Here is a 23,175-nt window from a genome sequence, read left to right as displayed (position 1 = left end):
ATCGATTTATTTTCAATTTAATTGATTTGATTATTGTTAAATTGAACTCGAAATTAATGTCAACTGTACAATTATATCAAATTTTGTTGCGACTCATATTATATATTTTAAAATATTTATACATACGTATCATAATTAAATTGTATTTTATATAGGTGCATATCTAATATTTCGGATCCAACTAATCCAAACAACTGAAACATGATATGCGGAAGGTAATTTCATTGAAAAGGGTAATTTCGTCAGAAAATCAAAAATGGAAAGGAAAACGCAGAAAGAAGAGGAAGACCAGACCGTATAAAAAGTAGCTTCTCAGTTCTGACATCACATGTCAAAACCCAACAGAAAAAATTAAAGGAAAAAAACACTCAAAACAACTTCAGCTTTTGTTGTTTCCAACTAAGGTTAGTTTGTACGAGAAAATCCTTTTTTTTTCTTTTAAAAAAATTAATTATTTGCTAAAACGGACGACCTTTTTTTTTTCCTCTTCAATGTTCATTCTCTCTTAACCCTAAAATTTACCAAATTTGGGTTTTTTTTTCTCACCGTACAGAAAAAAAGTCTATTAAAAACACTTTTATCCAAATTTGCCCTTTTGATCTTGGAAGCTTCTTTTCTGTTTTGACACTTTTTCCCTTCTTTTCTATCTCAGGCTCTTCTCAATCTTCCAATCAAGGTACAAATTTTTTTCCCTTAATGGTAATAAGCTTTTCGTATACGTTCTTTTATACGTATAATATACCAAGTATATACTTTATCTAGTTTGGTTTAGGAGATCTTTACTTGAATCATCTTCTCTTATAATATTTTTTTTTTCTTTATGTTGAATTCCTGCAGAAAATAGACATATATTATCTTTATTGTGCTTCTTGTTTTTCTTTTTCAAATTTTTATGGAGAACTTTATTAGGTAAATCAGGATGGAATTCATGTTTTTTGAGCCAAAATGACACATGTTTTGTTTTTATTAGGACTTGGGCATGAGTGTTGGATACGAGTGTCTGAAAAAAAAAATATTTATGTATAGGGAGGGTATCAAACTCATGTACGGATATGTGTCGGACTGTGTGTCACTTTTAGAAAGCTAGTGAGTTGAAATAACATGTATAGGATTTGATGTTATGTTGATAAATAGTGAATTGGAGTAACATGTATAGGATCTGAAGGAATGTGAATTTCTAACCTATGTTGGTTTGATTTTCTTTTTTTTGGCTTTCCTTTCACTGGAGATTGTCGTGCTTACGAGGTTTATTCGGATTTCAATGTTTAGATGCAATGAAAATGTAATGCGTAGTTAAAAATTTGTTTGTTCGAGGCAGAGGTATTAAGTTTTGGTTGAAGCAGATTAGAATGGACCAGCAAGGACATGGACAGCCCCCTGCCATGGGGATGATGGGTAGCGGAGGTCAAGTTCCTTACGGTACTAATCCGTATCAAAATCAAGTGACTGGGACGGCCCCAAATCCGGGTTCCGTCGTAACATCGGTTGGAGGTATTCAGTCCACAGGTCAGCCGACAGGAGCTCAACTTGCGCAGCACCAACTTGCTTATCAGCAAATCCACCATCAGCAACAACAGCAACTCCAGCAACAACTCCAGGCATTTTGGGCAAATCAGTATCAAGAGATCGAGAAAGTTACGGACTTCAAGAACCATAACCTTCCATTAGCGAGGATCAAGAAGATCATGAAAGCTGATGAAGATGTGAGGATGATATCTGCTGAGGCTCCGGTCATTTTTGCCCGGGCGTGCGAAATGTTCATCTTGGAATTGACATTGCGTTCGTGGAATCACACGGAAGAGAATAAAAGGAGGACACTTCAGAAAAACGATATTGCAGCAGCTATTACCAGGACTGACATATTCGATTTCTTAGTTGACATAGTTCCAAGGGAGGATTTGAAAGATGAAGTTCTCGCATCGATTCCACGAGGAACGATGCCTGTTGGAGGACCTGCTGATGCGCTGTCTTATTACATGCCTGCACAGCATGCACCTCAGGTCGGGACTCCGGGAATGATAATGGGGAAGCCGGTGGTGGACCCTGCTATCTATGCCCAGCAGTCTCACCCGTACATGGCGCAACAGATGTGGCCACCAGGTCCCGAGCAACAGCAGTCATCCTCTGATCATTAGCAACTCTAGCATAGAATTTAAGAAGGTAAGTCGATACTTGTAATGTGAATCGAGAACCGGAACCTTAGAAAGTAGAACCATAAACTGATATGGAATGAAGAAGTAGAATGGTACAATTGCTCTAGTTGCGGCTTTCATTTCTTGTAGTCTTATCTTCGCTTACTTTCTGAATTGGTTACAGAATAGTTCCTTGAGACATCTAGGGAATGTTCAACGGAACAGAATAAGACGGCTTCTCCGGGTCAAAGGCCTTGATCAAGATTATAAGCTGAAGATCAGACCTTTTTTTTTCTGTAAATACTATGCTTGAAGAATGACTGATCATGATTGAACAATTTACATTTCCTTTCTATGTACCCTTTCTTTTTTCGATCTCGTTTCTAGTGGAATGTTACTTAGAGATGTGAAAGAAGAAATATATCTATCTATCTACATATATAATTATAAATTTTATTATGAAGCAGTATCTCCATCTATGTCCGGTATCGAATAGCCATTTCTGTTCCTGTTAACATTGTTCTTACCAAGGATTAGATTTGGACAGTAGAGGGTGAATTTCTTACAACCTATGGAGCATGTTCTTCTGGTTACTTCAAACAGTTTCCGAGCATATCTGTCCAATATAACCCATTAATTAATCATATATTCCAAGTTGATCTGATCCACTAATCGAAGAAACATGACATGCAAATATATCCGTTAACCCAATCTGTCATGTTGGATAGAAGTTGAGCAGTAAAGGGTTACTTTTGAAACTGGAGCCATGGAAGTTGCAGATATATAATGTCACAGGAAGACATTAAAAGGACAAAACACCCTGTAGTTTTATTAGCCACTAAGAAGTGATATCAGGTCAAACCAGTTGCTGTAATGGAGTTCCTTTCTAACTTTAATGGCTTCTTTACCTTCAAAAAAAGAAAAAAAAACCTTTTAATGGCCTCTTTGGGAATTTGAAGCATATTTGGGAATCTAATTGTCAAAATAATTCCAAATCTATTTAAATGTAAAAAAAATCGAAACTAAATTTATTCAATAAAAAATGTAGAAGATTATTATCTAATAGTTAAATACTTGTAATAAACTAATAATTTTGTCCTAATCTTATTTATAAATTCTAATAATACGCTTTTTCTATTAAAATAATCAATATAAAAAAACCCCCTTCCCCGGCGAAAAGTAAGAAAATAAGGAAAAAAATACACAAACCAAGGCAAAACGCACGGTGCCCTTACTGCAGCCAATAATTTTCAACGTAGTCCTCTCTGTCTTTCTCCATTTTGGCAAAACCCATTGGCCTAAAGAAGAAAAAGCAGATTCCTTGAAACCGATAAAACAATGTTACAGACTCACTGAAAGCTTTCAGTTTTGCTTATCTCAGTTGACTCTTCAATGGCTTCTCCAATGAGGTAAACATGCCCAGATAGTCATACATCTGTTTTATACGTTCTTTACTCACTGTGTATCCTTATTAGCTTTGAATTCCCATTTTTCAAGTTGTATTTTATAGTTTATGCCATGTTCGTTCTGGGTTTTGGATATATTTGTGTATTGTTCATGGTCAAGATGATATCTATGATGGATTGTTTGAGTTTATGTGCTTCTTCTTAGATCTAATCTGTTTTGGTTGTTAAATCTTTCGGTAAAGATATAAATTTCATGTTTTAAGTAGTTTTGTGTTTCTATATAATTATGTTATTTAGTTGCAGAAAGCAAGGGGTTTGCCTTAGGATTGCCAAAAAATGAAAATGTAATGATAAGAAAAATAGACGTAAAAGGTGCTTGGAAGTTGAATTAGGATTTTTTCTGGCTATTTTCATCTTTGGCTGCTTTCTGGGGATTTGGGTTTCATTGCCAAGAGACCCTCTATTTTAGGGTTTTTCTAGGGTTTACAGGCTAAATTTTCCCTATTTTGGAAATTTGATAACTTCTATTTGAGAGCTTTTTTTTTTTTTTTTGTAAGTGGATATTCTATTGTTCAATAAAGTTGAGGATAATGTTCAATGTTATTCGGACTTAAAGATACATACATGTTCAGCACAGATATGTTCAATTTTTCAAGGTTTTCCGTGTATTTGGAGGTTTACATCCCCATACCTTTGTTTGGATATGCATTGCACACTGATACTCCAAGAACATTGAAGAGTCGGAGCAACATAAGTGGATATTTACTTGTCCTTGTCAAATGGAAACCAGCCACTTTCTCCTCGATTCTCGAAAAAATGGCACTTCCTTTCCAGCGCTCACCCAGCCACGAAGTCAGTTTTTGGATTACCTAGAACTGAAAATTCCCAGACAGGAAACAACTTGAAAAACCTAGTATGTTTGCACCTATATACCCACCCAACTTTTAATTTGAAAGATACAAACTGTATGGGTCATCAAATGAATGCTACATATGCATTTAGATTGTTTTTGTTAAGGCATATGATAGAGCTTTGAATTACTTAAAGAGTTGATTGAAGATCTATAACCAATAAACAGTACTAAACTTTTTAATCACAGTTATCATCAATCAACTCTGTATAATCATGTGGTAGACTTGGTTTATTGAATAAAACCTCAAAGTAAATGAAAAAAATTACATAGAAGGATTTGCCTAAAAGTAAATTTATCTTTATAAGCATAAGCAATGAATGGAAAATAAAAAGAAGGGCATTTAGTCATAAAAGTATATCCAAAACTGAGGGAAAAGAACTAATATTCCTGCAGGACATGAACTAGGATACAGATAGGGGCAAAGGGAGGGGGCAGGCCAAGGCCTTGGCCTTCCTTTCCCTCGAGATTGCTTTTAGTGTGTGTGTTTTTATTAATGATTCTTAGTGTTTTTACATTTGAAAAGTAGTAAAATTTCATTTTGGCAATTCCTAAAAAAAGAAGAAAATTATAATTTGATTCTTTTTATTCCGGCCCCTATCTGAAATTCTTGGCTTCACCTATCCACCTCTAATACAATTACGTTCTTATAAGCAACTGTATCTGTTAAGCCAATGGATCAAGTGTATTCATAAAGTGTCTGAAATTTTTTTTTAGTTAAAATGAAGAGACTTCTAGTAATATAGTTTATGCGAGGACCAGAATGTAGGTTGAAGGACTTCCTCAATCAGAAGTTTTACTTTTTAAAATAAAATTTGTTATTGCAAATCACTACTAAATCAGAAGGATTCCCGTAAAAATGATATTTATCTTAAATTTATTCTAGGTTTTCTTTGTCCGGGCTTGCCTCTATCACTCAAATAGATACACATGTGTGAAGATGTATGTACATGGATTACAATGCATAAGTGCATCTATGGTTTAATTATCTTTGAGTTACCACTATAAATTGTTATATCTAACTCCAATACAGTCTAACCTTAATCCCTCTTCACCATGTTGCCTAAAGAAAACTTCAAATACTAGTGCTTACTAATCTTTCCTTCACCATTTTCTCAGCTGACTTCAAATGCATAATAGAGAGTTTCTTAGAATGCTGGGCTATTGCATGTGTTAACCTTTTGAAGAGTTCCTTGTATATTATAAATCACGCGCATTCTATGCATGTGTTGTTTATTTGAAGGGTTCCTTGAAAATTGTAAATTACGCGCATGCTATGCGCGTGTTTTCCATTTGCAAATGCCAAAGATGGTTTCACATGTCTCATTGCATGCACGTGTAATGTTACACTCGTTAATATATGTGTCTTGATCTAAGGTTTCACATGTCTCATTGCATGCACGTGTAATGTTACACTCGTTAATATATGTGTCTTGATCTAAAACTTACAAATTCAAGTAACTTCTTCCATTGTTTCATGTGTGTATTACACGCGCATAACGCATATATTCTTTGTTTTGGTAAGAGCAACTCATCAGCTTTATTACTTGGAAGTTTATTTATGCTATTAAATAGGGAATCTGTTTGGAAACATAGAAATTTGCTGTAAAAGGTAAAAATATCCAAGGTAGTGAAGGACTTATTAATATTTTTAAGGGGAACAAACAAGGAGTGCATTGGGAAAGTAGTCTTGCATTAAGGCAGTGACATTATATTAACCATGGATGTAAGTTTCAGCCACAACATACATTAAGTTTAAGCGGCATCTTTAAGGAAATCATACTTTCCTAACAATGAGTTTTCGGTGTGTGACTATTGAGGCAGATGTAAATGCTTTGTCTGAAAAATTCAGATCCCTTAATCTCAATAGTGGGGTTCTAAGGTTTGAGCAGAACTACTTCAAACGTGATGGTTCTTTATTTCGGTATGTTATGGGTGATTTAATGCTTGTTTCCTTTATGTGTTTAGTTTGGGATTTTTGTGTCATATTTAGAAAAATCTTACTTTTGCAGTATCTAACCCTGTATTTGGCTTCAATCTTTGTTTTCTTAATGTTGTTTGAGAAATAACTGATGTCTGTGGTATGTGTTTCTCCATGTTCTGTTTCCATAAGACTCTTTACATGTTCTTTGAATGGATTTATTATTTACAAGACAAATTTTATTGCTGATTTCTTTAAAAAGAACTTTGATAATATATGGTAGGAATGGTTGGGCGGAGGGAGATGATTAAGTGGTAGATTTGCTTGTGAAAGGTAGTTTTTGTATTCCAGGGCTCAGCTCTGGTGTTAAAGTACAGATGTGACAGTCTACATGTTTTTTAGCAGGTCTGAAAGGACAAAAGGTGACAATTATGAACCTAATCGCATGAATCCTCAGCAGCCGGTTCTTGATGTGGCGCCTCTCAATTGTGTGCCATACATGGGTCCAACTAATGCAGATGATATGTTTTCTTCACCAACCAAAGAGAATACTGAGGCTGTGGAAGCAATCGGTCCAGCTATGATATTTCTGCCTTCACAATCAACCAGGGAAGAGTTGGATAATATCATGGCTGCTACCAAAAATGGAGTTGCACTCACTGGTGCTGCAGCCACTGGATCAGTTGGACCAGTTATCGGAAAAGTGGACATTGGTGAATTGCAGGATTCATACTATTTCCGTGTCGCCCTTCCTGGGGTCTCAATGGATAAAAGTAAGTTCCTTTGAATGTTTAAGATGATCACTCCCCTCATGATTGCTTAACTCACTTGAAATATGACCAAGAACGTTCATTTTCTTCATTTGATCAGAAAGATGTCATCTCTTTGATTAAGAGAGGGTCGAATTCTCTGTTAGAAAAGCTTTGAATCATCATCTGCATCTTTCTGTCTATTCCGTTATTCTATTTTGCTGGGATGAAGGTTGAGATATCCGAGTTTATGAGTGCAGGAGATTTCAATTGTGACATAGAACCTGATGGAAAAGTCGTAATAAAGGGGGTGTCAACTACTGGGGAGAAGATAGTGTGCAAGAACTTTCAAATCTTCCATATGCTGACACAAAATCTTTGCCCACCGGGACCGTTCACCGTCTCGTTTCAGCTTCCTGGTCCAGTGAATAACCAAGAAGCTAAGAGTTATTTGGCTAACGGAATGCTTGAAGCGGTTGTGAAGAAGATGTAATTCTGAAGTGTTAGAAAGCCAGAGACTGCCGCTTTACTTTACATTTCTTCCCATGCATCCAACTCAGTAGAGTAGTATGTTATAGGCTTTAAGCATCTCTAAAACCGCTGTTTAAACTTTAATCTCTTCCTTTAGAGCCAGACCGGTTTTCCTTTCTATGTTTTCTCCTTTAAAAAAATAATAATTAAATTATGGTATCAATCATTTATTGGAGAGCTTATTAGATAGTATATATTTAATAGTCATTTTTTTTGTCATAAGTTATATTTTAGTCACTTATATTTAAAATGTTACGTTTAAGTCATTTATATTATCATGTTGTAATATTTTAATCACTGAGCGTTAATTGCCGTTAACAATGTAATGGTAAGCTAACATGTACATGTTTAATCATTATTTCAAATGAAAATTTTAGGTTAAATTTTAGCTCCAAATGAAAAATATGGGAAGTAATTGTATAATTTAACGTAAAATTTTTATTTGAAATGATAATTTAATGGGTCATATCAACTTATGGTTATATCTTTAATAATAATTAACGGTTCAGACATAAGTAACAAAAATATAATATTTTAAACATAAATAAATTATAAAATGGGATTGTGCTGGGCCCAAAAAATTATAGCCTAACCTGAATAAAAGACAAACCTAAAATTTTATCTAAGTTTATGTTTGGCTTAATTCATGATTTAATCCTTGAATTTTTTTTCACTTTATATCTCCTTTTGTTTTAATTTGGTGCTTAAAGTATCAATTTTTTTTTTTTGCGCATGTTTTGACTGATTACATAGTATTCTTAGAATATGTCGCATGTTTTGACTGCTCATACGTAGCATTCTTAGAATATGTCAATTATTTTTTTAGTATTATATATATTATATTGATTCAAAATGTAAAAAAATAATTTTAAAATAATTTTATATAAAATTTTAAAATAAGTAATTATAAATTTTAAAAAGTTGAAATAATATATAAAAAAACTGAAAAATGTTATAAAAATGAAACAAATCCATAATATTGTGTGAAAATGTAATTTAAACAATACTAAACTTGGAATTTAACCTTTTTTTTTTTTTCTTCTTTCCGCCCATATATCCCAGCACTTTGATCTGCAAATGGAAAAAACGAAAGTGAAATATTAACAGTTATCCTCCATTACAATTCGATATTCTAAACTGGATGATATGTTTAACGAAAACATACTTGCAATTGTGTGCTATATTCATTGATCCAACTAATCCAAACGATATGTTCTCTTCACCAACCGAACAGAATACTGAGGCTGTTGAAGCAATCAGTCCAGCTATGACATTTCCGACTCTTCAATGGTTTCTCCAATGAGGTAAAAATACCCAGATGATCATATATCTGTTTTATTATATTCTACTACATGTTATTTGTATATCTAATTTATGTCTCTACTCCACACTGGATTAAGCTGAAAAGTTACAACTTTTTTTTTCCCTTTTTTGAATTGTATTTATAGATTTTGCCATCTTCTTTCTGGTTTTGGATTGGTCATGGTCAGGATTATGTATATGATGGATCGTTTGAGTTTATGTGCTTCATCTTAGATTGAATTTGTTTTGGTTATTAATCTTTTTGGTAAAAAAGTAAAGTTTCATGTTTAAGTTGTTTTATCCTTCTATTTAATTATGTTATTCGTTGCAAAAAGCAAGGAATTTTACCTTAGGATTGCTTTACATACAATATTTCCTAATGATGTTCATAAAAAAATCTAATGATAATAAAAATAGATCTAAAAGAAGTGTTTGGAAGTTGAATTAACATTTTGGCTATTTTCATCTTTGGCTGCTTTTTGGGGTTTGGATTTCATTGCCAAGAGACCCTTTATTCTAGGGTTTTTCTAGGGTTTATAAGCTAACTTTTTCCAATTTGGAATTTCGATAACTTCTATTTTAGAGCTTTTCTTTGGAAATGGATATTCTCCTGTTTAGAAAAGTTGAGGGTAATTTCAATGTTATGACTTGGGTGTAAGTGTTGAATATGATTATGTGTTCGGCACAGATATGTTCAATTCTTTTTGAAGGTTTTCCATATATTTGGAGGGTCTGTACCTTGGTTTGGGTATTTATTGCACACAGGTACTTCAAGAAAAATGAAGAGGCGGAGCAGCATAAATGGTTCTTCACTTGTCCCTGTTAAATGGAAACCGGCACTTTCTCATTGATTCTCGAAAAGATGACACTTCCCTTCCAACACTCACTCAGCCATGAAGTCAGTATTTGCAACATCAAGAACTCCAAACAGCGAAGACAACTTAAAGAACCAAGTATGTTAGTATGTTTGAATGCTATATATGCATTTGGATTGCGTCTGTTAAAGCATATGATAGAGCTTTGGATTCCTTAAAGAGTTAATTGAAGATCTATAACCAATAAAGTAGGCAATACTACACTTTTGAATCACAGTTATAATCAATAAACTCTGTATAATTATGTGGTAGATTTGATTTATTGAATAAAACCTGAAAGTAAATGAAAAATGAAAAGATTGCATAGAAGAATTTGCCCAGAAGTATATTTATCTCTATAAAGCATAAGCAATGTAGGGCAAATCCAAAGAAGGGCATGTAGTCCTAAAAGTATATCCAATATATCCAAAACTAAGGGAAAAAAACTAATATTGCTGCATGACATGAACTAGGATAAATACAGGAGTGAAGGGAGGAGAGGGGCAGGGCAGGGCCTCAACCTCCTTTCCCCTTGAGATTGCTTTTATTGTTTTTTCCTTTTCATAATTCTTGGCCCTCTATATGAAATTCTTGGCTTCACCTATCCAAATCTAATACAAGTATGTAGAACTTCTTGTAAGCAACTCTATCCATTATGCTAATATGGATCTAATGCATCCATGAAGTGTCTGAATTTGTTTTAGTAAAAATGAAGAGACTTCATGTAATATAGTTTGTGTGAGATCTGAAAGGTAGGTTGAAGGACTTTCTAAATAAGAAGTTTTACTTTTTAAAATAAAATTTGATATTGCAAATCATTACTTAATCTGAAGGATTCCTGCAAAATAATATTTCTCTTAAATTTATACAAGGTTTTTGTCCGGGTTTGCCTCTCTTTCTGAAATAGGTAGAGACACCTATGAAGTAAGATGTATGTACGTGGATTACAATGCATAAATGCATCTATGGTTTAACTTGTCTTTGAATTAACATCAATAAATTGATATATTTAAGTCCAATACAATCTAACCTTAATCACTCTTCACCATGTTGTCTAAAAGAAAACTTCATATGCTAGTGCTTTGTATATTACTTATCTTTCCTTCACCATTCTCCCAACTAAACATCTAATGCATAATAGAGAGTGTCTTAGAATGATGGATGTGAATCATTGATTGTGTGGTTGAAGAGCTCTTTTATTTATGGTAGCATAAGTAAGCTTCTATTAGGAAAGCTATGCTATGCCTGTGTTAACTATTTGAAGAGTTCCTTGAAAATTATAAATTGCGTGCATGCTGTGCACTTGTTGTCCATTTGAAGAGCCAATTGAAAATTAGGGAATCACATGCATGTTATGCACGTGTTATCCATTTGCGAAAGCCAAATATGGCTGCACTTTGTGTGAATGTGTAATGTTACACTAGTTAGTAGATGCGTCCTGATCGAAAACTTACAAATTCAACTAACTTCATTCATTCTTTTATGTTTGTGTTACACGCACGTAACGCACATATCTTCCTGGTTTTGATAAGAGCAACTAAACAGCTGTATTACTTGGAAGTTTATATATGCTATTAAATAGGGAATCTGAGAAATTTGCTGTAAAAGGAAAAAAATCCAAGGTAATGAAGGACTTATTAATATTTCTAAGGGGAATAATAAATGAGTGCATTTGGAAAGTGGTCTTGCTTTAAGGCAGTGACATTATATAAGCCGCGGTTGTAAGGTTCAGCCATAACCTACACTAAGTTTAAGAAGCATCCTTTAAGAAAACATACTTTCCTGCCAATGAATTCTCAGGGTGTGAGCAGTGGTGAAGGAGGAAATGATTTTTTTGAAAACTTGACAACCCTTGGTCTCAACAATGAGTTTCCAAGGTTTGCGAAAAACTACTTCAAATGTGTTTTTTTCTTTTGTTTCGGTATGTTATGGGTGATTTGATGCATGCTTTCTTTATATGTCTAGTTTGAGATTTTTTCTTTAACCCTGTCGCTGGCTTTCAATATTTGTTTTCAGTGTTGTTTGAGAAATTTGATTCTTGTGAGTGAGGATTTCCTGTCTGTCTTAAATAACTGATATCTATGGTGTGTTTTTCTCCATGTTCTATTTCCATAAGATTCCCTATATGTTCTTTCAAATGGATTATTAAACAAGACAAGTTCTATTTCTATTTTCTTCAAAAACAAACATGACAGTCTATATGTCTTCTGGCAGGTCTGGAAGGACAACAGGTGAAACTTATGTGCCTGATCACATGGGTCCAACTAATCCAGGTGATATGCCAACTAATCCTGGTGATATGCTTTCTTCACCAACCGAAGAGAATGCAGAGGCTGTGGAAAAAACAGTCCAGCTATGATATTTTTGCCTTCACAATCAACCAGGGAAGTGTTGAATGAAATGATAGATGCTACCAACAATGGAGTTGCACTAACTGGTGCTGCAGCCACTGGATCAATGGGACCACTTATTGGAAAAGTGGAAATTGGTGAATTGAAGGATTCATACTATTTCCGTGTTTCCCTTCCTGGGGTATCCATGGATAAAAGTAAGTTCCTATAGTGTTTAAGATCAATCACTCTCCTCATGATTGCTAAACCTCATCTCTTTGATTAAGAGAGGGAAGGGCTATGGCAAATGGTTCATGCCATTAAATCTCTATTCCAGGATTTATGATTGAAGCTAATCTAGTTGTGATATTCATTTAAATTGAATTCTCTGTTAGAAAAAGTTTGAATCATCATATTCACGATTCTATCTATTTTTTTATCTCTATTTTGGTGGGATGAAAAATGAGAATCTGAGTTTACGAGTGCAGGAGAATTCAATTGTGTGATTAGAGCAGATGGTAAGGTTACAATACAGGGTATACTGACTACGGGGAACAGATAGTATCCAACGAATCTGGAGTCTTTCGTATGCTGACACAAAATCTAGGCCCACCGGGACCCTTCACCGTCTCATTCCAGCTACCTGGTCCGGTCAATAACCAAGAAGTGAAGAGTCATTTGGCTTGCGGATTTCTTGAAGCCATTGTGAAGAAGATGTAATTGGGAAATGTTAGAAAACCAGTGACTGCCCTTTATTTACTTTTCATTTCTTTTCCTTGCATCCAACTCAGTAGTAATCATAAGATGAACTTGGTGTTTAAACTTTTATCTTCTCCTTTTCCATGTTATTTCCCCCTTTTTTTCACTCTCTTTGTTAAATAAACTGATATTTGATTTAGTGATCTGAACCATAACAAATAACAATATTTGATTCAGGTTCAAATTTAAACAATAATACTAAAATTTAATATGGGTTATGCAATAAATAATAAAGAGAGTAAAAACAAAGAGAAATAATAAAGGGAAAAAAATTCTTAGTGAATAATAAAAAATTTTTACTTTTAAAAGATGAGCTTTTTGTTTATATATGTCTCGTATTCAAATATGAATCAAATACAAATAAAAGTATATAAAAAAAATTTAGGCAAAAATTGAAAACATATCGTGACAATAGATAAATCAATTTGATGTGAAACGTTATAAAAAAAAGAAGAAGCATTATCTCTTTTTTCAAATGTCATTTTGTTGATTCTATTTGAGAAAAGATTGAACTTGATACCTCCATGAACATAGATCTTTAAATAACTTTGATACTATTATTGAATAAGAAAATTTTCAAGTATCCAAAAATCAAACTATTATATTGTATTTATTGCCAAATCTAAATTTGTCTCTACGAATATCACTTATAACTTACAATTGTTTTTTGGAATAACTTTGCCCAAGTCAATGGCCCTAATAAAAAAAAAGGAGCTCGTCAAGCTCATAATTGAAAAACCACTTAATTTAAATGGATTCTTTTGTGAGACGATGTAAATCGCTATACTTATAAAGTTTAGGTTATTTCTTTAATCAATAGTAGTCTCACGCATGTATAACACATGGATGAGTGAAAAGTCACATCACTCTCATATGATAAGCCATTAACAAGACAACAAATCATCCAATCACATCCAAATTTACATATTAAAGATTCATCATGACTTAACTAATTGCTTTCTCCAAGAGGATACTTATCTTAAAGAACCCTTCACAGCATATAAGCCTTTTTTTTTCATTCATCGTATTCTCCTAAGACATCATTTTCATATCTAAACTCTGCTAGATTAAGTACCAGAAGAACCTTCTAATCATTTTCTTTTAACTCTTGGAACTATCCTCCAAAACTCTCGACATATCATGTGAACCACAATTAACCACCGTCATCATCTCTCTTATTGTGTATCAACATGGCTGTAAAATACAAAGTCTATTCAGGTATATTTGTAGAGAGATTAAAGCTGGGGGACATAGTAATCTTGTAAAACCAAGAGATTTGAAGGAATATACTATTAGATACTCCTATTTGTCATTTATAGAGACGCATTAATGCTGGCTGCTTCCATGACTTAGGCCAATACAACCCTTGGACTTTACTCACCCAACTAAGTCGATGGCTTAGACAGAGGCTGAGCCTCGTTAGAACCAGAGGCCTCGACCCAAGTTCTCTAATATTTAAATACTAATTAATTAATTAATATTTGAAAACATTATGAAAATTATTTAAAAAATTTAAAAGTTATTTAAAAATAATATTATTTAATCTTTTTAAAAATAAATTAATTGCTAACGTAACATACACATGTATGTAGCATCAGCAATGTTAACATACGTGAATTTTTTCATTCATTTTAAGGTAATTTGACAAATAATGTAAGTTCAAGAGATAAAAGAGACGAAAATTTAATGGAGGGCTAAAATAATATTTTTATAAAGTTAAAAAGCCAAATAAATTATTATGCTTAAAATATATTAATATCCTGCTTAAGTCCGTACGCAAGAGCAATACAACAAACCAACACTTTTTATTTCGTAGTTTGATTTTTAGAATTTTTAAAATCTCCAACCCTAATGAATATGGGTAAAAAAAATGGAAGCAATCATTGGATCGAATGTTTAATTATGATTCTTGGTTTCGGCACAATTGTTAAAGTAATAATCTTGGGTTCTAAATATCGAGATTAAAAATTTATCATATAGGTTTTTAAGTGTCACCATGTGCCACCGTTACGCATGAATTTTAGCTTATAGGTTATTGCTGCTGTATTATCTGCTTGTAAATTTGGGAAAAAGAAAAAATTGTGATTAGAGTTTTATATCAATTAAAATTTGAAAATCAAGCAAATGAATATTCACTTCAATTAAGCCCAAAGAAGATTTAACGGGCTGATTCAATGGCCAAGACTTTTTGGTTCGCAAATGAGTGGGTTTATGACCCGGATATATAGACCGATTCAAATGATTGGTTGACAGTTAGCTAATATAAGGGAAAAAAAGGCAGAAATTTGATTTTCTCTGTGTGCAAAATGAGTTGTTGCTGCGATGAAAACGATGACGAATCAACCCTCACCAGCCCCCTGATTCCTTCTCCTCCAATCCCATCCTTATCGATTCAACTGCCACCATCTCCCCGATGAACTCCCATTTCGCAGCTCTCACGTGTCGGGACACTCTCCGGCTCATTTTCGAGAAGCTTCTCTCGCGGATTTGGCACGTGCCAGCTGCGTATGCAAGACCTGGAACGCCGTCGCTTCCGATGACAATATGGTTGTGGAGACATTCAAGGCTCCTTGGAAGCTTCTCGATGTGATGGGGAAGCCCAGTTCGAGAAGTTTCTGGAGAGATAATGGGATTGGGAAGTCGCTATTTCCCATCGGATTTTGAGAGGGGAGACTGTTGCTAGTCTTGCCGTTAAGTACTCTTCTCAGGTAAACCAAAATATGGGTATTTTTTTATTTGACGAGAAATTAAGGGATTTGCTTGGGATTTTTTCTTTCTTTTTTTTTTTTTTGCTGAATTTGTACTAAAGGGTAAACTTGAATCAGGTAAAAAATGGGGAATTTATGAATCTTTTTTGGTCAATCTTTTGTTTTCTGAATAGTAAGATTGTCTTCTATTTAAATTGAATTGATAATACTAAAGGTAAGAGTTGAATTGCATTTTACTGACATGAACAGTATATTATAATTAACTTGTTTGAATGTCAATGTTTTTCATGTATACATTTGCAACTTGTGTGTTATGCTGCTAATGGGAATTAAGACTTGGATGGAGATGAAGATTAGGAAGGCGTAGCCTTAAGGCAAAGGGATAGGAAAGACAGGGTTTGATTTGTGTTATTTTTGGTTGAGGACTTGAGAGTTTTTGGTCTTGGTTACAAAGATAGCTCAAATAACTTTATCACTGATTAGTATTTGGTGTTTTGGTGAAATGAGAGATGCAACAGCCATTTCATGGAATTAATCTGTAGGAATTCCAATTCCCTTTTCTGTTGCAAACCTTTTATTGATTTTTTTAGTACTCTTAACATTTTGACTTTGAATGCTTCAAAGCAGCAATATGATAATGTGCACATCTATCCTTTCTCCTTCACAAGAAAACCAGTTCCATCGACACAATATGGATAACCAGATTATGTAATCTTTGCTTTCACCAGTAGTCTTTCCTCTTCATCTTAGATTTTTTTTCACATTGGATTAGCCCTATTGTTGTCTTGCCTTTAACCTGCATCTTGTACAATCAAGTGATCAGTCTATGTCAGCAACAAGAATGATAGATTTACCTTCTGTATTAATTAAAGTGTCCCCCAGCTCTTATGTTGTTTTTTTGTTTTGTCAACTCAAGATCATAGATGTCATAGCCTAAAAGATTAGCCATGGAAGCTATCATGGTGGATTTGCCACCTGGAGGACCATAAAGTAATATCCCTGCTTCCAAGCCTTGCCAAAAATGATAAGATCTTTGGTTATTGCCTCCCTCCTCTGGGATCCAGAGCTTAAGTGTCAAAGGTAGAAGGATGCTGAAAGTAACATAGTCCCAGAAATCATCTGATGGTTGTTCATATAAGCTTTTAAGATCACCTTCTTATTTCAAGGACTTACCCTCCTGCATCATTTGCTTTAATTACTTCATTAGTAATGATTCTAACTTGAGTCCTGCAGCTTCTGCAATAGATTCTGAAAATAGGCAGCTCTTTCTCACAGCATATCTATTCACGAACCAGATCTGTACTTATGGAATGCAATTTGAACATAAAGCAACAAGATTAAATGAAGTCTATTATTTCACTTACTGTGTGTCTAGAATGCAATAATATAATTTATTATATTCTACTAATAATCACAAGAATAGCATTCTCCTATATTCAGTTCAAATGTCGTAGAAGATTTATTACTTTCTGATCCCTTTTAATATTTGATTCTTTCTGTTTAACCTTTGATGCGTGCATAGATAAAACTAACAGCGAAGTGAGAGATGCAACTGTAAATTTTCTGCTTCAAGGGTTAGCATTATGGTTTCTCTACATGGAGTTTTCCTTCAGGGTTTCCAATTCCCCTTTCTGTTGTAAATGTTTCTTTTAGTGTACCAACATTAACTTTGTCTTCAGCTCCATATTAAGTGAATTGCTGTTTTAAATATATAATTTGTTTGTATTTGTAGGTTACGGACATAAAGCGCCTGAATAACATGATGAGTGACCATGGGATTTATTCCAGAGAGAGGCTATTGATCCCTGTAAGCAATCCAGACATTCTTATAAATGGAACATGTTATATAGAGTTGGACACCTACGCAAAGCGTGAAGTGGCAGTGCTGTATCTTGATGGCAAGCCTGAGAGTAAGCCTGGAACATTGTTGATAGAGTGACCTCCGATCGGGGCAAGAGAAGGGTGATTGACTCCTTAAGAGAAGCATGCATGTTGATGATGGAACTGCTCAATACTATTTGTCCATTTCAAATGGTGATCCTCGAGCTGCACTCTCTCAATTCTCTTCGGACCTCAGGTGGGAGAGGCAGACAGGGTTGGCCTAGTTGGAAATGCATGTTGAATTGATGGACGGAAAGGGGCCATGAATTTGAAGCCGGTAATAAATTAAATTCCTTCTTTAGCATTTACTGAAGTTATAAAGATGAAACATAATGTCAAGTGTTAATGTCGTCTTTGTTTGTACTAAGAACAAAGCAAGTACCTGATGTTTCTGTAGTATACGTTTGTCTGTAAATTGATTTCATGTCCAAAGGAAGTGTGTGTTAATTGTTAATGTTAAGCCATTGTAAATCTTCATCCAAGTCCGATCCGTACAAGTTTGACCTATCATTCGCGCGATTGGCCTTCCTGCATAGTAGCCTTTACTTTTAGTAGCACATTAATTTAGAATTGCCTTCGTTTAAACAGTTATTTCCTTAATACAGCTAGTTTATAGGCTTTTATCTGTAACAATCAATCGGTTCGGTCTAGAAAACCAAAACGATCAGCCGACTTCTTTTTCTTGAACTCAAACCGAACTGAAGTTATGCTTAAACTGACCCAACGACTCGTTTTTTTCCCGGTTGGATGGTTTCAAAAATGACAAACTGGAATTCAAACTGATCTTGGGGAAGTGGGAGATGCAGAGAAGTTGTGATGTTGGATTAAAGTCGAAATCGTGGGTTACTTAATTGTGAAATTTGCCAAGAAGCTTGAATGAAATGGTGGGTATGGTTTGTTTATTCATTATTATTTTTGATACATTAATCAAAGAACACAAGTGAACAAAGATAAACCCAAAATTATGCATGTACTAATATAGACTTACCTTTCCTTTTTAGACTAATCTGTTATCATTCACATTGGATTAACAATACACAAAATATTGTTAGAGCTTATAATTAGAATAAAAAATTACTTATTCTAATTTTTAAATAAGTAATAATTGTTTATAAACATATGTCTAAAGTTTTAAATTTTTTTACAGAATTTATAAGAAATTATCTATACAATTTTAAAAATTTTAAACAATGATAAATACCAATATTGTATGGTATATAGTATATTTTATAATATTGTTAAAATGAATTTTTTAAAAAATAAAAAATTAATATACTATAATTAACCCATGCATAAAATTAATTTAATATATAATAAAAAATTAATTTTTTTTTGTAATTCTAAATGATAGAAATATTATTGTGTTACAATTTAGAAATGATCACAAATCATATAAATGCATACCTTATTTTTTCAAATAAAAGAAAAAAAATCAAATACAAGTAGCCGTTGGCATATATACGTTGGGGGCAGGCAAAAAGAATTCCGTTACCCAGCCGGCCAGCACTGATGATATCTCGAGACCAAAACTTTTTGACTTTTATTCTCTAATTGATAAACTCTAAAGAGATAGCAATCTTTTTGAGTTTTGGAGGAGGAAAAACAGTAACTGAAACCAACCCAATAGTTGAGATTAACTCTCCTCCATGGGTATTTAATTTAGAGCAACAAAGAAAGGGGAGAGGAGCGTAGGAGGAGCCAAAACCCAACAAACAACCCACTGGCCACTTCGACCCTCCATTTTTCTAATTTGGCCGCTGAAGTTCTTTCCATTCTGGCAATAATGGTTGCTAGAACCCCACCAAAACAAAGGAAATTTGTGGTGGCTCCTCTTAATCCTGTCCTACTCAGAGAAACTGTAAAGAAGGTAAATTTGGGCACTTCATTTTCTAATCAATCATGAGAAAAATAAAGTGTTTTTTTTTGGACTTATGGGGTTTTTTTTTTAATTATTATTGGATTTTGAAGTGGAGAAATGTATGGCAAGATTGCAGAGTTGCAGTTAACAGTTGCAGGAGGGTCTAACGTTATATCAGGGGTGAGTTTAAGTCCAAGAAGTACTAGGGGTTATATGAGGACTAGTCTCAGATGCAAACAAGAGTCCTTGAGGTAAGATCAAATTTTGGTTGTCTTCAACTGTGTCAAAGGTTCAATCTTTTTGTTTGATACTAATTTGGATGTTTTCAATTTGAAGGATTAGAACTTTACTCCAAGAAATCACCAGTTGGGAGTTCAGCCCTGCAGGTATATCCCTTTTTTTCTTTTATTTTTATTTGTCTAGTTTCCTCTTTGAGCTTGTTCTTGAATTTATCATTCATTTTGAATTTCCTATATATATCCACTACAAGTAGCTTTTAGAATCCATTTTCTACCTATGTACTCTCTTGCACTTGGTGTGGCTTAGATACATATATACCCTAAACCCAATTAGACTAGCTTTCCTTTATAAGCTATTTTTTGATGAAATGATCTTTTTCAAAGTTCAACTTCGTTGAGCAAGCTAAGATGGCAAATAATTGGATTTATCCAACCTTTTTGATGCAGGTGAATGGAGGAGAATGTCATTGCCAGCAATGTTAGTAGGGGAAACAGTGGGTGAAATACTTCAAGCAAATCAATTTGCAAGACAGACCCTAGCAGCTGTTGATAACAAAACCAAGAATACTTCTGAGGATCCTAAAACTCCATTGACTGAACACAGGAAGCAAAGAACACAGCCCGAAAATACCGAGCTCAGAGCCAGAAGAAAGAGGGAGAAACAGAACAAACTGCAACTAATTCGAACTGAATCCGACTCTCCGTCTCTTCAAAGGGCTCGTTCCAGGATCAACTTCAGGTTTCTCCTCCAAAAATCAGGGAATTTGATAAGGAAAACAGTAAACATATGGCCAATAAGGTGTCATCAAGGAATAGGCCGTGGGCTAAAAAAACTGTTTTATTCCCAAACCCTTTGTTCAGTTCAGCTCCCACTTCACAGCAACAGAGTTTTCAAGACAAGGTCCCCAATGATTGCAAGAAATAGACAAACTCCACATAATTCTTGATCAAGTCTCCTCCATCAGCTTCCAAGTTTCAAGTCAAGATCAAGAGCCTACCTGTGGTTCTCTATCTCCCACAAGATCAACGAACACGAGCAAAGTCACCAAAAGTGTCAGCTGCTTCCAAGCTACGTAGGTCGTTTCACCTTCCCGATTAGCCAACAGATTGATGTCTCCGTTGAAGAGCAGGATAAGTTGCGAGAAAGTGATGCACCCATGAGTGGACTGAAACAGCGTTCAGCTCTAATGTCCGCCGGTCATCAACTAGCCGAGTTTAAGTCATGAACTTTCTTCGGTTTACAAGGTCAATAGTTGAGCTTTGATCATCTTTGGCTTTCCACAATGTCTATAGTTGACTTGCCAATTACATTTGTTCATTGGTTGATCTCAATGTCCATAGTTGATTTTCTTACATGGTTGTGAATCTCAATTATTGTTTGATGTAAAAAGGTTGTGAATCTCAATGTCCCTAGTATAGAGTCTGATTCTTTGTTTCATTGGACTGAGAATAAACAAAGCTGAACTATTCTATATCTGTCAATCACAAAATTCATCATTATTGTTCTATCAGTACAACAAAATATGATTAGACAAAATGGTGTACGAAACAAAGTTACCAAACTCAAGTACAAGTGGTATATTAGATTTTTCTAATTTTCTAGAGAATCAATCTCTATATCCATGTGTAGGACACGAGTGTTAAACATGGATACTGAAAGAAAATGAAGAGTCCAAGGAAGATAGGTATGAAAAAGAAAAGAATATAACCTTCCCAACATTTGAGGACTAAAAGGAAATTCTAATTAATATAAAGATTGAACTTATTGGGAAATCACTTTTATTCTTTTAGGAATGTGGGATCTTACATCATATAAAATGGTGTATGAAAAAGAAAAGAATATGGCCACCAAAAAGGTTGCCACATTGAGACTAAAAGGAAATTATATTAATCTAAAGATTAGAATTAGAAATCCCTTCATTCTTGGGAATTGGGATCTTACTCAATACAAATGGTAGAAAAGAAAAATATATGGCCACCAAAAAGTTGCAACATTAGGGCTAAAAGAAATCATTAATCAAGATAGAATTAGGAAATCACTCATCTATATGTCTACAATAACCAAGATCTTCAATGTTGCCATGCACAAAAAGACTTTAAAATATCACCTTATTATTCAATGGAATTACTATATAATATATATATTATTTTTTTAATTCTTTTTTTTCGAAAGATCATAACTCATATCATATTCGTATAGAAATAAATACTTAGAAAAAACAAAATTTAAGTGATAGAATCATAATTTCACGATTAGCTGAAAAAGTTGAAGTAATCGATTTTTAATCACCTTAATGGAATCAACTTGAAGGAGCTAAAACTATAAAATAGTTAAGAAAAAGATGCAAATGTTGAGATTAATGTAAAATATGAAAAATCATTTTTAAAGTAATTGCATGAACCAATGATTAAAACCAAATTTTTTGTTGGTTTTTCTGGCTGCATGATATATTCCTGTTATGCTAAAATAACTGTTCCTGTGCTTCTAGTCTCTATAAAGGATGATTCAAAAGCTGAATAATTGCAACCAAATTCCACTAGAATAAGTTTGCAATTATTTCAAAAACAAATATAAGTATTTCCTTTTGTGACTCTCCTTCAAGAAAGAACAAAGCTGAAAAAAACACAAAATCAAATCTCACCGAACAACATACGGAAACATGATGGCTAAAGGCAAGGCTGGTGAGTCTAATCCTTATACTGGTTAGGATTAACAGTCTGGTAATTGCTTCCTGGTATCTAAGTTCTATCTCTTCTATCTTCTGTTCTTGAAAGATCGGTACGAGGGAACGAAAAGTTATTTGGCGGGATCGAAAAATTAAGGATGTTATTACCATATTCCATGGTTTCAAGAGCACCTTCCTTGAACCTTAGACAGGTATGTTCGAACGCATCTTCAAGTACTGTAAATGCAGCAATTCTTGCTTTGTCGTTGCTCTTATATATATACAGATTCCTGCAACGAATTACGCTACCTTACTTCTCAGCGTGCACGTCTCTTATTACGATGTCATGGTAGCTGCAAGTTTATGGATGACCAGTAAGTACATCTCACTTTGAAATACAACATGTTAGTTCCACCGTGTCTTAGCTTCAATTGTGTTTACCCAATGATTTAGATGGGTGTGCAGGCATTATAACAATGCGTATTACGCCAAAGTGGGGGGAATTAGCAGAGAAGAAATGAACAGATTGGAGATGAGGTTTTTATTCGATTTGGATTTTCAACTTAATGTCACGACTGAGGTCTTCAACAAGTATTGGCTTATGATCCAACAGGAAGGTGGTCTGGAAACCCAAACTGCTCTGCAAACTCAAGCCTATTGCTTGAAGAAAGATGAAAGCGGACGAGGCCGCCGACTCACCGGCGTTCATAGAGGCAGAGCCCTATAATGTTAACTACGGTAACCTAAACAAATCAAAGACCCAAAGTTCAAATCCAATTGCTGCTAGAGATGATTTGGCATATACTAAACCGTTTAATATCAGAATATTTAATTTACATCCACATCCAATTTATATAACAATGATCCATTTGAAAAGCAATTAGTAATTTCATCTAATTTATTTATATAATAAGAATGTTTAGAAAGTT

General features: G+C 34.1%; 3 protein-coding genes and 3 pseudogenes across 10 annotated transcripts; all 6 read left to right on the top strand.

Annotated features, from left to right (window-relative positions):
* The first annotated feature begins 177 nt into the window (after window positions 1–177).
* LOC107894416 (nuclear transcription factor Y subunit C-9) lies at window positions 178–2,595 on the top strand. 7 transcript variants are annotated; one of them, XM_016819697.2, is made up of 4 exons: window positions 178–404; window positions 653–676; window positions 1,344–2,160; window positions 2,317–2,595. In XM_016819697.2, the coding sequence occupies exon 3, from the start codon at window positions 1,350–1,352 to the stop codon at window positions 2,133–2,135; it is 786 nt and encodes a 261-aa protein (XP_016675186.1). In that variant the 5' UTR covers window positions 178–404; window positions 653–676; window positions 1,344–1,349; the 3' UTR covers window positions 2,136–2,160; window positions 2,317–2,595. The 7 variants fall into 7 exon arrangements, with proteins under 7 accessions (XP_016675186.1, XP_040931053.1, XP_040931051.1 ...); XM_016819710.2 differs by having other exon boundaries at window positions 218–404; window positions 1,319–2,160; XM_016819704.2 differs by having other exon boundaries at window positions 219–404; window positions 1,270–2,160.
* A 507-nt stretch (window positions 2,596–3,102) lies between these two features.
* On the top strand, window positions 3,103–7,815 carry LOC107894438 (alpha-crystallin domain-containing protein 22.3). 2 transcript variants are annotated; one of them, XM_016819718.2, is made up of 3 exons: window positions 3,103–3,541; window positions 6,775–7,142; window positions 7,379–7,815. In XM_016819718.2, exons 1-3 carry the CDS (start codon window positions 3,525–3,527, stop codon window positions 7,609–7,611), a joined length of 618 nt encoding a protein of 205 aa, XP_016675207.1. In that variant the 5' UTR covers window positions 3,103–3,524; the 3' UTR covers window positions 7,612–7,815. The 2 variants fall into 2 exon arrangements, with proteins under 2 accessions (XP_016675207.1, XP_016675203.1); XM_016819714.2 differs by having other exon boundaries at window positions 3,274–3,541; window positions 6,772–7,142.
* A 4,288-nt stretch (window positions 7,816–12,103) lies between these two features.
* Window positions 12,104–13,000, top strand: LOC121205094 (alpha-crystallin domain-containing protein 22.3-like; annotated as a pseudogene).
* A 2,238-nt stretch (window positions 13,001–15,238) lies between these two features.
* Window positions 15,239–17,915, top strand: LOC121204715 (F-box protein At1g55000-like; annotated as a pseudogene).
* Window positions 17,916–19,227: 1,312 nt separating this feature from the next.
* On the top strand, window positions 19,228–20,741 carry LOC121205093 (probable microtubule-binding protein TANGLED; annotated as a pseudogene).
* Window positions 20,742–22,240: 1,499 nt separating this feature from the next.
* LOC121205092 (cyclin-P4-1) lies at window positions 22,241–23,013 on the top strand. The gene is made up of 3 exons (XM_041076022.1): window positions 22,241–22,262; window positions 22,533–22,620; window positions 22,712–23,013. The coding sequence occupies exons 1-3, from the start codon at window positions 22,241–22,243 to the stop codon at window positions 22,971–22,973; spliced, it is 372 nt and encodes a 123-aa protein (XP_040931956.1). The 3' UTR covers window positions 22,974–23,013.
* The last annotated feature ends 162 nt before the right edge of the window (window positions 23,014–23,175 follow it).

Source organism: Gossypium hirsutum, chromosome A08 (assembly GCF_007990345.1).
Source record: "Gossypium hirsutum isolate 1008001.06 chromosome A08, Gossypium_hirsutum_v2.1, whole genome shotgun sequence".
Lineage (NCBI taxonomy): Eukaryota > Viridiplantae > Streptophyta > Magnoliopsida > Malvales > Malvaceae > Gossypium > Gossypium hirsutum.
The sequence above is the reverse complement of the archived record's forward strand: the minus strand, read 5'-3'. Positions and strand labels throughout refer to the sequence as shown.